We start from the raw sequence: 13,169 nt of genomic DNA on the forward strand, positions 1-13,169 counted from the left end.
GGGGTTTTTGATTCGTTCAATGTCTTATGCTGAAATCCGTAAATGACCCTGAATACCTGTGAACGTTGAAGGATTTCAGTTTATTGGCAGCTCAATCCGAGGAAATTCACCGGATTAAAGATAGTGTAAGCTGGTGGGAACTGCTAGCCGTGTCGGTGGAGCCAATCGTGAGCTTGGTGACAGGTTAAATAAAGTTTAGGCCCGGTAGCTTGTGCCGTGTTCCACCTCCCGTTTTCTTGGGTTAATCAAACGCACGGGAATTTAGAGCAGATACAAGGTAATGTTAAGTATTATGAGGGATTATACACTTCTTTTTCTTTATCTTAATTCGTACACCAATGTGTTCGATTTTGTTAACAAATACGTTTATGTAATGGTTCGGATATACATTCAGTTGCAACCGTTTTCTAACGTTTGCACTATCACTAGTTGAAGGATAAAAAATACATTTTTGATTAATTCTCACTTTCTTGACACGGCATTCCCATGTAACGTTATTTGTAAGCTTAGATTTTCCAAAACTTTCCTAAGCAAAGAACGGTTATTGCGTTTTTGTAACTGGTAACGGAATCCAGAAATTAAGGTTATATTGAATTGAAATATACTATTTTAGTTGGCAATCCAGTTGTTTTCAAAATGTAAAACATTTATTTATCACTACTATATGCGGTAAATATTTTTTTATAAAAATATCAAACCTAAATTAGAAATGTTCATTAAAATTGATGAATGCCGGTCGAAAAAATTAATGCCTGTGATTAGATTTTCCCAAAAAATAAAAAAATATCAATGTTCAAATTTAAACCTTAAACGATAGTTATGTCAGCACATCAATAAGATGTGAAATTATTTTTTGTTTAAAAATTTTGTGAATTTCTTTCGTAGAGCTTTCCATAAAAATTATAATTTTCATCATCATAAACAAAGCGCAATATTTGCAGGTATAATTAATGTTGTTTCAAAACTGACAATCATTAAAAAAAAGTAAAAACTAATACAAGAAGTTGATATCGGCATTCGGGACATATTGAGTTTTGCATCGTTTCTTTCCAATTTAAACACATTACAACTGGACCACGCGTTAAATGAGAAAGCAGATAAGGTTCATTTTTTATTGTTTTTTTCTATAACAACGATTCGATTAGAGGGAGAAAAACCCGACGACCCACGTGTGTCCAGCTAAATCACTTTCGCTCCGCGGAAAATTGCTTCCACGCTCTATGTCACCATTCGTAGGTCCTACTGCGGGGCAGGTAGGACATAGCACAGAAGCATAAGGGAAAGGGAAAGCAGCAGGCGATGACCAGAAAACATCGAAGAACCTATTGCACATCGCTTCAACGTACCGTGGTTCACGTCAACGTCTTGTTTCGTTCCGATGTGCCTTTCAACTTCCTCACAATTTTACAAACAAGAGATGAACAGAGATACGTTTGTCGTGTGTAAGTGGATGAATGTGTGTTTATGTTTTCTGCGCGTAGATATCTCACAACTGTTGCATCCCTTTTTCGGGAGTTCGATTCGGTTTCGAGGGGTTTTCGTTTAGTTTCGATTCAGTGTACGCGAAAAATGGTTGGGATTTAACTGGCGGGCTGGCCGGAGGGTTGCGTTCTTTGTTGCTTCAGTTTTGGTTGGGCTTTTGTGTATAAAACAATAAGCGTTCAAAGTCGTTCGATAGTTCGTGCGGCTTGGCGGGGCGGAGGTGGGTACCACCGGGTAATAAATACACTAATACGTCATCTAATAAATAAAACTGTTCTACTAGCGCGCAGGTTAAGCATGAATTTTCCTAAAATCCGAATTCGCTGTGATGATCTTGCACCGTGGGCAAGATTTGGACGATTCCTGTTTTGAGGGGAAGAGAGGCGAAAGAAGAAACGGAAATGGTACATCAGATCGGTTACACCAGAGGGTGGCAAGGTTCTTCGCTTCTTCTTACCGATTCTGTGATCCAACACTCTTCGCAAAGATAATGTCCGCAGATCTTCGATATGATCAATGTTTTACATTTTTCCTGTAGAGACAAAGACATGAGAAGAGCGAGAACGCCAAACGGTTGAGGTCAGTGAGTGCTGAAGGAAGTCCTGGCAAAGTCTGGCAAAGGAAGAGGGGTAGAACAAAGCTAACCTTACATATGAAACACTTGTAGTGCGGCGAACCCTCCAGCTCCCGTATCCGGGCCTTAAGCTCTTCGAGGACCTGCGCCTTCGAGGACGGCTCCGCCGACTCCGAGGTGCTGACGTACGAGTCCGAGTTGGGCGTGGTGCCGGCGGTCCGCGACGCCGACATCGAGTCGGTGGCCGAGTCGATCTCTACGGATGAGGTGGCCTCCTCCGTGCTGCTTGCGTGGCGTAGAAGAGGAAGTATTTGCCGCTGATTAGTCCGGGCAGGCGTGGGATTGTGGAGTCGGAGTAGGACGCCCTCTCGGTGTGCGTGTGTGTCGCCCCGGTTCCTACCTACCTGTTCTTGCTGCTGCTGTCGTTCGCCGGTGTCGGCACACCGTTCATCGCCGAGGGCATCGCCGGGTGACCGTTGAGGTGCTGGGCGGTCGGTCGATGCGGCCGCACCGGTTTCATGCACTCCTCGTCGTCGGTGTTGTCCACGATCACCTCCTCGTCGTTGTCGGTGATCATGTCCTGGCTGTGGTCGTGCTCCTGGTCGTAGTCGACATCGATCCGCTGATCGCTGCTGGTCGGAGTGACTCGCGTGATGGAGTGATCAGTCGGAGCGGTCGCTCCACCCGCTCCGGATCCCTGCGTGGCGCTCTCGAACGGTCCCGTCATCAGCCTCGGTTTCACCACCGTCGTCCAGGGACGTGGTTCGTCCATCAGTGCGCCCTGTTTGCAGTTCAACGGCAGGTTGAGACGTGGCTTGCCACGGTCCCAGTGTGGCACGATCGAACTGAGCGAACTGATCGCGCTCTCCTCCATCGGTGGGAGCTTCGTCAGGGGCACGCTGTTGTCCGGCTTGATGATGTTGTTGTTGTTGTTGTTGTGGCCGGGAGTGTGGAGCATACCGTTTCCGGTGGCCGTCGCGCTCGTGTGGTGGATCACGTTCGAGGACATATTGATCGCACCGTTGGACGTTTCGTCACCGTAGCTCTCCACGTCGACCGTTTCATCCTCGTCCTGGGGCGAAGACTGCTGACTTGCCGGCGTCACCGGTGTCTGCTGGGACGTTTGCTGCTGTTGCTGCTGGTGGTGGTGGTGCTGTGGGTGGTGTGGGTGATGGTGCGGGTGGTGTGGATGGGCGGGATGCAATGAGGGTGGCGTTTGCTGCTGCTGCTGCTGTTGCTGTTGTTGTTGCGCCTGTTGGTGCTGGTGTTGGTGCTGTTTCACGAGAAGAGGGTAAAGAGTGGCGAAGGTCTTGATGAGACGTGGTTAGGCAGGAAGTTTAACTAAGGGGTGATGAGAGCGAAGGGAGCGACGAGTGATAATTGTTCTGTTGCCATTGCTTTGCAATGGATTGAATGATACATGACGTTCGCGAACTTTACTAAAATATTTGTCCTTTGAATTGACACAATCTTATCGTGAAAGCTGGACTGAAGGGCAAGAAGTTTATTTTATCGATGTACTATTGTAGTGTAATTCAAACTTTAACGTATGAATTGGAGTTGTGCGAATCAGATTCAGATTCATGAACCTGATTGATTCTCTGCGTTTTAAGGATTAATGAATCTTTCATTGAGAGGTTCGAGAGACCCCTCTTTTTTTTGTCGCATTGTCCACGCCAATGAAAGAATGGTGGAGATTCGTGACAGATCCATGAAAGATTCATGAAAATTCATTAAGGTTTCGAAAGATTCATTAAGTTTTGCAGATTCGAATTCGCAAAGATTCACGAATCCATCTTAATGAATCTTAGATGGAAGATTCATATGAATGAATCTTGTCAAAAGATTTATTAAGCACAATACTAGTTTGAATACGGTAGTCAAGTAATATTTGAAAATTCATATTTACCAACTAGCTCAAATGCATATCAAATATTAAACAACGGATATGAAAACTGATTTCAATTCATTTATCTTCGTCATGATAAATGCAACTTTTATGAAAAAGTTTAACAAACTAATATTTTACAAGTGTTTTGCTCATTTTTCTTTTTGGAGTCTTTAATAAAATGAATGAATTGTGAAAAAACAAAATTTTGTTTTCTGTTCACTCTTGTTTTACTTCTGTCACGAAAGGATACTTTTAAAAATCACTCGGGTGGTAACATATTTTGTAACAAGATCAACACGTTATCAAAATTGAAATTTGGTTAAAACAATAAGTGTATAAGAAATGGACGCCAAATTCTATTTTCATAAAAAATTACGTTCTTTAGGTTTTAAAATGGTCTTGTAGAAGTTATCGAAAGGTCTAAAAAGATTAACACTTGACAAATGTGTATTCCAGTTTGTTTGACATTCGAAACGAGTGTTCGGTGTTAGATATATTTTCTTTTTTCGATACCGTCTATTTCCCTTTTCTGGGAGGGAAAACTGAAAAATTGCATGCAAACGGGGGTGCGATAATGCCGTACGAACCTTTCTGACGCATTCCTCGATGTGTTGCGCAATTTCCTCCTGCGTCCGCTGCAATCGCCCGTGGCACACCGGGCACGACTGGCAGTTAATGTTCGTCAGCTGCAGCCCGAAGCCGTCCTCGCCGTCGAACTTCCGCTTCCGCAGCTTCCCGCGCAGCCGATCCTGGCGCTTGTTTCGGATGTTCTTGAACGTCTGCAGGGGGGTGGGAGAGCCATGGAAGCAGTTCCCGAAATTGATTTTTTTTTTTTTTTATAAAACATACTATTTATTTATAAAATAGTTTACTTGCTTATAAATATGGTCTTTACAATAGTGTCAAAGAAACAATGTACATTTAAGGACAGCTAGATCGATCGCAGTATCATTGTTTCCAATGATATGGATGATGTAGTTTGCATACAGACGAAGCACTTTTACTCGTTGCGCAGTACTCATTCCGCGGAGTACTGGAAAACGGAGACATTGAAACGAGCACTGACACCCTGGAGCTTCATTCCTGATGCACTGCTGCAGCAGGTCCCAGGCGGCAATAACGCGAGTGCAAGAGGTGAACCTATGTTCCAGGGTGTCACATTCAACACAAAACATACAGGACGATGAGGATGCGCGTCCCATCCGCATTAGCAGATCGCCATGTGGGACCTTGCCGTTCACGACAAGGTAAAGTGCCGACCGCTGTTCCGATGACAACTTCGGGGAATGGATGTTCTTCCATACCATCTTCCAGACAACATTTTGAAACTGTTCCTGGATTTTGGGATTTGGGAAACGTTGCACTAGCGTCTTGCGAAACGCTCTAGTGGACGGGTGTTGCTTAAGAGGGGAGGGAACGTATGCGAGTATCTGGACAACACTCCGAAGGCATGGATATGTTGATGGGATGGCTGCAATGTCAGGCGGATTGTCAGCGTATTGTATGTGGTCCGCACCAATCCGCAGGTACTCCTGTTCCACCACATACCGGTTGGTCAACAGGGCTATAGTCGTCACAGCTGGGATGTGGAGGTTGAGTCCCCCACGGTTTCGGGGCAGCGCCAGTTGTTGGAGTGGGATCCGTATTCCGCCAGCACCGCTCCAGAGGAGAGACCCTACCAGGCTAGTTACCTTGGCTGTGTCCATTGCGCGTGCACCAACAACCGACGCAACGAACCACAGCTTCGGCAGCAAGAAGGTGTTGAGCAGAACCACTTTCTGCATAAGGTTCAGGTCTCTCACCCTGTGTAACCACACCAGCCGACGAAACTGGTTGATCACCAGGTCCCAGTTGTGACCGGCTGCTTCCCGAATGTTGTTGGAAAAAAGGATTCCAAGCAGCCGCAGGCGCTCCACAGTGTGCAGCCATGGTATTAAGAGCCGGTGCCCGTCTGATACCGCTCCAATATCCAAAGCCAGAGTCTTGTGGACATTTAGTTTGGCACCAGAGCAGACACCAAAAGCCTCGATTGCCGCTCTCACTCGCTCAATTTTGGAAGGGGACGTACTCACCACTGAGACATCGTCAGCATAAGCATTGACCAGGTCATCCGGATCGCAGCAAATACCTTCGATTCTAGTGATGAGGGGATGAAGGTATAGGATAAACAAGTGCATTGACAAGGGATCTCCTTGTCGCACGGAGCGTTGGATAGGAAAGGAAGAGGATAGAGAGCCGTTCACAAGGACACGAGAAGAGGACTGTTCTCCAATTTTCCTCAAAAGGCAGACGAGATCCGGATTGAAACCCAAGGAGACCATCGATTCAAACAGAAAGCCCCTATCAACACGGTCAAACGCCTGCGAAAGATCGAAGGAGACGAGCTTTCCACACTTCCTCCTCCGCTTTAGATCTATGATTCTCTCCTTAACAGAGAGTACGGCCTGGAAAATATTGGCGGGCTTGTTGCTGCATTTCTGCGCCGGTGATATCACCTGCCACTTATCCATAATTCTTCCAAGCCGAATCCTCAATATCCTCGAGAGGAGTTTGTAATCCGTGTTAAGGAGAGAGATCGGGCGGTAGGAGGATAACGTGCACCCATCACCCTTCTTTCTTCCGAGGACAATGACCCCATTAACGAAACTCTCCGGAATATGGCCATTGAGGGCTTCGTTGAGAACTAATACTAGTTCTTTCCAAATGACCTCAAATGTCCGTAGATAAAACTCTATTGGGATTCCATCAGGACCAGGTGACTTCCGAGGTTTCGATTTTTCAATTGCATGAAGGATTTCACTCACGGTAATTTCATCCATGCAACCGTTGTTGGTTTGACAATCCTCGGGAATTGCACGGTGACATGCGAAAGACAGGTCAGGGTACGTCGGTTCGTCGGAGTACAGGTCCCTGTAGTACGTCTGAACATAGTTCAATAGTTCGTCAGGGTTGTCTATAATAACGTCATCGTCAGTTCTTAGGCTTGAAATCACGGTACGACCCTGCCTTCGTTCTCCAAGCTGAAAAGTGGAAACTTTTTCACCACTTACTCTCGTTTCGTTTATTTGAGCAAAGTCCTCAGAGAAACGCCTCTGAAGGAGGAGCATTTCCCCTTTTATACGATTAATATTAGACAGCTCACTAGGATCTGCCAAATACCGATCATATGAGGACCTTAACTCCGCGTAGAGGATGTTATGAAGCAAGCGGAAGTTGGAGTATTTTTGGTTCGTTTTCCAACGGAAAAACGATTTAATTTTTGGTTTGGCGAAACAAATCCACCATTCCATCCAGGAACCATAGTTCCTTCGTTGTCTTGTCCAATAATTCCACTTGCCCCTAAAATCATCTATATTTTCGGCTGTCAAAATATGTGGCCGTAGTTGCCAATAGCCATTTCGTCGCGCGTCAGGTATGTTCGGAAGGCAGAGACGTACCGTAAGTGCCTTGTGGTCTGAGAACGACACCAAGTGCATATGCGTGTTACGCAGTTGGTCGTTCATAGTCTTGGAGACGTAACAGCGATCGATTCGCGAACCGGAACCACGTGTGATGTAGGAGAACTCAACATCGTTTCCTCTGATGGCCTCCCAGCTGTCACACAAAGCTAATCCATCCACAACGTTTTGCAAAGCAAGGCTCTGACTCCCTCCACCGGTAGCGTCCTTGGACTTCAACACACAGTTGAAGTCCCCTGCCAGAATGACCGGTCCTGGTACATTCCGCAGGTAGTAGGCTATCGTCTGGTTGAAGAACAGTTCCCGCTCCGCTCTACGCTGCGTTCCTGACGGAGCATAGATGTTGCATAATGTGGAATTATTCTCAAGCCGAACGCAGATGAGACGTGAATCCAAACTGCGTTCGACGTGAGAAAATTTTATCGGTTCGCGAATAGCGATCGCAGTACCTCTCCTTGTGTGGTCAACGTTCGTTACAATATTGTACCCAGGGAGCGTCAAGTCAGAGTCATAAACCTCCTGCAAGAATACAACGTCAGCGTCAATATTCCGCAGGAAGCTCCGTAAAGCATCTAATTTAGTCGAGTTGGAGATCGCATTGATATTAATCGATGCGAAAATGATCGATTTCAGCGATTCATCCATCTCAACCAAATTAGCGCGAGTCTCGTTCTGTCGGCTTCGGGTCTTGTGTCGGGGGTTTTAGCAGCCCAGGGTTTTTGGGGGGACGGCCAGGCTTGCGCTTGGGCGGCGCCTCCGTCCGAACTCCCGGTCCGTCTGTCTCTACCGTCTCGTCCGATCTTCTCTTACCTGTCACCAGCACGGATGATGTGGAAGGAGTAGGAGAGGGAATGCGAGGGGCGAGGAAAGGCAGCGACGAAACCTGGCACTGCTCCGTTTCCATGTCCGAGTCGGCCTCCGATGTTGCTGCCGATCTTGAAGCTTGATGGATTTTGGCGCCAGATGTCAAGTTCAGCGAACTTGCTCGCAGCAGACTGGAGACGACGGGCTTAGTTATAGCACCCGGTGCCGTATTTACTACGCCTATCGAGTCGCTTGGCAACGTTGTAGGCGTTCTTGGTGATGATGCCGGGACGGCCGGTGCGACCTCCGTGACGGTCGGTGTGCGCGCCAGGACGGTTGATGTGCTCACCGGGATGATCGGTGCACTCGCCGGGACGGCCGGTGCACTCGCCGGGACGGCCGGTGCGCTCGCCGGGACGGCCGGTGCGCTCGCTGGTAAGGTTGGTGTACGCACCGGGACGGACGGTGCGCTCGCCGGGACGCTTTTTGGTGGTGCAACCGGTGCAGATGCGCGTGTCGTTGATGTTGCTGAACTTTGCAGGGCAGACGCGTACGATAATCTCTCGTTCACACTTGCCTTTTGAGCAACTAGTTTCCTGCCTTGGGTGCAGGTCATGCCATGGTGCACCGAAAGCCCACAGGTACGACACGTTTGGTGCTGGCCCCGGTAGGTCACCATTGTTTCTTCACCTCCGATAGTGACGTACGAAGGCACCGGCTTTGTGATAACCGCTGTCACATAGCGGTATCCGTCCGGGATTCCGGCGCATGGATAAGGTTTTGCCCAAACGCCGGTTCGAATCGCGCGCACCTCTCCGTAGCGGGAGAAGAAATCCGAGATTGTCTTGTCTGAAACATCTTCAGACAAGTCGTGGACTTTCACGACCACGGAGTTGTCGACCATGGTGATCGGGATCGGGAAATGCTTCCCGTCGCATTCTAGCGAGTGCTTTCCGTCGTTCTGCTCGACGGTTCTTAGAGCGAGGCTCTGCTCCTTCACACGGATAAACATTGCGGATGTCGCTGGCTTCATCCGGATTGAGCTGATGTTGTTGCTGGTAAGACCCAGCTTTGTCATCACGAAGGTCGTTGCCTCCATCACGGGAGGCCTTTTAGGAATCTTTGAGAAGTCCACCCGAAGGGTACTTCTCAAAGCTGCCATTGTTAGGCTTGCTCTATTTTGCGGAGATAAACTATTTGCTCTGCTTCGTAAAAGAGCGTCCGATCACTACGAGTCTCGGAGTGGAACTACGAAAATTCACGAATCCATCTTAATGAATCTTAGATGGAAGATTCATATGAATGAATCTTGTCAAAAGATTTATTAAGCACAATACTAGTTTGAATACGGTAGTCAAGTAATATTTGAAAATTCATATTTACCAACTAGCTCAAATGCATATCAAATATTAAACAACGGATATGAAAACTGATTTCAATTCATTTATCTTCGTCATGATAAATGCAACTTTTATGAAAAAGTTTAACAAACTAATATTTTACAAGTGTTTTGCTCATTTTTCTTTTTGGAGTCTTTAATAAAATGAATGAATTGTGAAAAAACAAAATTTTGTTTTCTGTTCACTCTTGTTTTACTTCTGTCACGAAAGGATACTTTTAAAAATCACTCGGGTGGTAACATATTTTGTAACAAGATCAACACGTTATCAAAATTGAAATTTGGTTAAAACAATAAGTGTATAAGAAATGGACGCCAAATTCTATTTTCATAAAAAATTACGTTCTTTAGGTTTTAAAATGGTCTTGTAGAAGTTATCGAAAGGTCTAAAAAGATTAACACTTGACAAATGTGTATTCCAGTTTGTTTGACATTCGAAACGAGTGTTCGGTGTTAGATATATTTTCTTTTTTCGATACCGTCTATTTCCCTTTTCTGGGAGGGAAAACTGAAAAATTGCATGCAAACGGGGGTGCGATAATGCCGTACGAACCTTTCTGACGCATTCCTCGATGTGTTGCGCAATTTCCTCCTGCGTCCGCTGCAATCGCCCGTGGCACACCGGGCACGACTGGCAGTTAATGTTCGTCAGCTGCAGCCCGAAGCCGTCCTCGCCGTCGAACTTCCGCTTCCGCAGCTTCCCGCGCAGCCGATCCTGGCGCTTGTTTCGGATGTTCTTGAACGTCTGCAGGGGGGTGGGAGAGCCATGGAAGCAGTTCCCGAAATTGATCGGATCAAGGAAAATGAAATTTAAAAACTCATCATCTTGCATCCCGAAGAGTAAGTGACGCTCGCTGTCGATTTGCGGTTTCCAAGGATGTCATTGGGTTATCCGCGTCCGGAACCCCTGGGCGCTTGTACTCACCTCCCAACGGCTCGTTCGGCCCTGCAGGTTGTTCTGCACGGTGTGCAGATCGACACTGAGCGTCCGCCGGAGCTCGAGCCGCTCCGCGTGGGTCGTCATCTTGGTGAGCCGCGTCAGTTCGGCTGAGAAGTGGGTCTCCAGGTCACTTGGTGAGAGCTGAACGCCACAGATGGGGCACGCGTTCGGTGGTGGCGTCCCGACGAACGATTTCTTCGGCGGGCCGATACCTGTTGAAGATAAGGAAACAACATAACGTTTGAAATTGATTATAACCCTATAACTCTCCTTCAATATACTTTATGAATTTTTTTATAAATAAAATAGTTTTCTTTAAAATTATCAATTTCTTTAAAATTATGATTATATCCGAAATAACTTTACATTGTCATTTTGTGAAGTGGTTTGGTTGGAAGTTTTCGTAGATAATGGAATTATGTTTGTTCAATTTTAAAACCTCTTAAGTATCGCATTTCGTACCTGGCTCATGTCTAATACTAAATCATGTTGCAACACTACACTAATACAAGGAGTTTGAAAATGTAATCTCATCTACAGAATGCAACATCGAAGCGGCAAACAGTTCGTTGGTAAAAGTTCACCGGAAATATGTTAACAATTCCGTCTGCTGCAATCGCTTGCTGCAGGGAAATACCGACTAATGCAATCCGGCTCGGTCACATTACGCCCGAGTCACACTGCAACGGTAATGGAATTTGACTGCAAAACATCGCTTTTCCGTTCCGGGTTCGGCTTCGGATGTGCAACGGCAATCGGTTTCGCTCTCTCGCCTCAAGGCCCTTCCAGTGCCCGGGTAATAGTGTGTAATGTTGCAGAAAATGGAAAACTTTCCAAGCAGCTGGCAGTGGCGGAGAAGTTATTCCATCCCGACTATCCGTCTCATAAAGGGAAAGGGACTGGGTGTCGGCAAGGGTATGTACGTGCGGTGCACAAAACGTGTCACCCGAATGCTGACGTGTCCAGACGGGTGGTGTGGATGCGTAGTTCTGTTTTCCTTGCGCTGGCAAACGAGGAAAGTTTGTGTAAAAATTTTGTCATCTACATCCCGCCCGTTGCTTGTGCCTTTTTATTCCATTTTGGGAGCAGGAGAAACATCCATCCAGATTTAGGACACTTTTGCGCCGCAAGGAAAGAGCATGATGGGAGGAAATTTATAGTGGTTAAAGTGGTTTTCAAATGCGACACATTACATCTCCTAAACTCTCTCCGGGCCGTTCCGGTTTGGGACGGGTAAGCGGAATGATCATGTCCTTTCGGTGATCCGGTTACGGATGGTTACAATACCCGGCGACCGGTGGGGAGTTTTTCTTTCCCTGCATTGCACGGGAAAGCAGTGAAACGGATCAGGGATTGTGTTACACTCAAAAAAAAAAAGGTAGAGGTGTTCAACCGAGCCACTATTGGGAAGGATACGGATCCTTAACTCTCCATACTACGGTGGAGTGCTGTTTATAGTGGGTTTATTCGACCGGACCTAGTAATTTGTGGTTTGGTGATATGAAAATGAAGGTGTACGTTTACGGCACCACACGGGGGATCCGTTTTTAAGACAGCCCTTTGGCACTGTGATTAGTTGGAATTGGGGAAAACTCCCTTTTCCGAGCAATTGTCATTAGCGCCGGTGACAGAAACAGAGAGCTATCAGTGGCCATCACATGCCGAATGGCTGGGGACATGGCGTTGCCTTGGGATGATGTTTGGAAAATGGAAAAATTGACCACACGGGAAACGGCGCCCAATCCACTGCCCGGGACTGGTCGGCACTTCCGGAGCTTCCCGGGGGGTTTTGCGGTTGGTCAGCAGTAAATTGGGGGCAATTTGTGCGACTGTCACTGTGCGACGTCGAGAGCGAATGATTTTTTGCCTATGATTTTCCTATTTAACCCGTGCGTAACCTCCAAGCCTCCGTTCTAATTTTTACCCCGCTTTTCGCACCCCGCATCGGCGGACACTTCCGATGAAAAAACAAGTCGAACAAACAGGACATTGGCTGACCCTGGTTTGTCCAGCGTGGGGCCACAGTTGCAAATTAAAAAGAGATGATTAACTTTTAATTGAAATCTATGGTCAGCGGTTATCACGCACGGCACTCGCCCGCTTCCGGTGTGGGAAGATTGAAAATTGTCAGCATGATAAAGTTGTCGGTGTGTGATGATGGGCAGTGTTCGATTTCACGCGAGTTTCTGATTACCGAGGAATGGTTTTCCCGCATTGAATTGTATTTTTTGTTGGAGGAAATGTTAATTTATGTTAAAGAATAAATGGAAATGTTTTCTCAACTTTTGTTCTCGTATCTTTTTAGTTTTCCTTTTTCTTGTCCGAACGAAAAGACGTCAAAAAATCGGCAGCAAATCCTGTTATCCACTTAATGAAATTCAGTTTAGCAGCTTTGTTTTTCCTTTTCGTAACCCGGGAGAGTTTTCCCCCCCTCCTATATTGAGCCCAGATGTAATTGAATTTTAACAGATTTTTTTGCCTTTGCGTTCAAGTATATCACCCACAAATTCAAACAAGGTGCCCTTCAAAAGTCGTTGGTAAAAAACTCGTCACCCAATTGTGCCACTTCGGTGCGAAAGGATATTACAAAAGGAAGTCAAGCGTCATCTTTCGTCTGATCT

General features: G+C 46.4%; 1 protein-coding gene across 1 annotated transcript in view; it reads right to left on the reverse strand.

Moving 5' to 3' along the window:
- Positions 1-1,607: 1,607 nt before the first annotated feature.
- Positions 1,608-13,169, reverse strand: part of LOC131259337 (uncharacterized) — a 35,658-nt gene continuing 24,096 nt past the window's right edge. Inside the window, exons 4-9 of the mRNA XM_058260802.1 lie at positions 10,534-10,760; positions 10,162-10,353; positions 2,461-3,329; positions 2,128-2,338; positions 1,940-2,014; positions 1,608-1,845 (exon numbers count right to left, since the gene is read on the reverse strand). Of these exons, the coding sequence (XP_058116785.1) occupies positions 1,774-1,845; positions 1,940-2,014; positions 2,128-2,338; positions 2,461-3,329; positions 10,162-10,353; positions 10,534-10,760 (1,646 nt within the window). The 3' untranslated portion in view covers positions 1,608-1,773. The remainder of the gene's footprint in view (positions 1,846-1,939; positions 2,015-2,127; positions 2,339-2,460; positions 3,330-10,161; positions 10,354-10,533; positions 10,761-13,169) is intronic.

The sequence above is a fragment of the Anopheles coustani genome, chromosome 3 (genome assembly GCF_943734705.1).
Source record: "Anopheles coustani chromosome 3, idAnoCousDA_361_x.2, whole genome shotgun sequence".
Classification (NCBI taxonomy): domain Eukaryota; kingdom Metazoa; phylum Arthropoda; class Insecta; order Diptera; family Culicidae; genus Anopheles; species Anopheles coustani.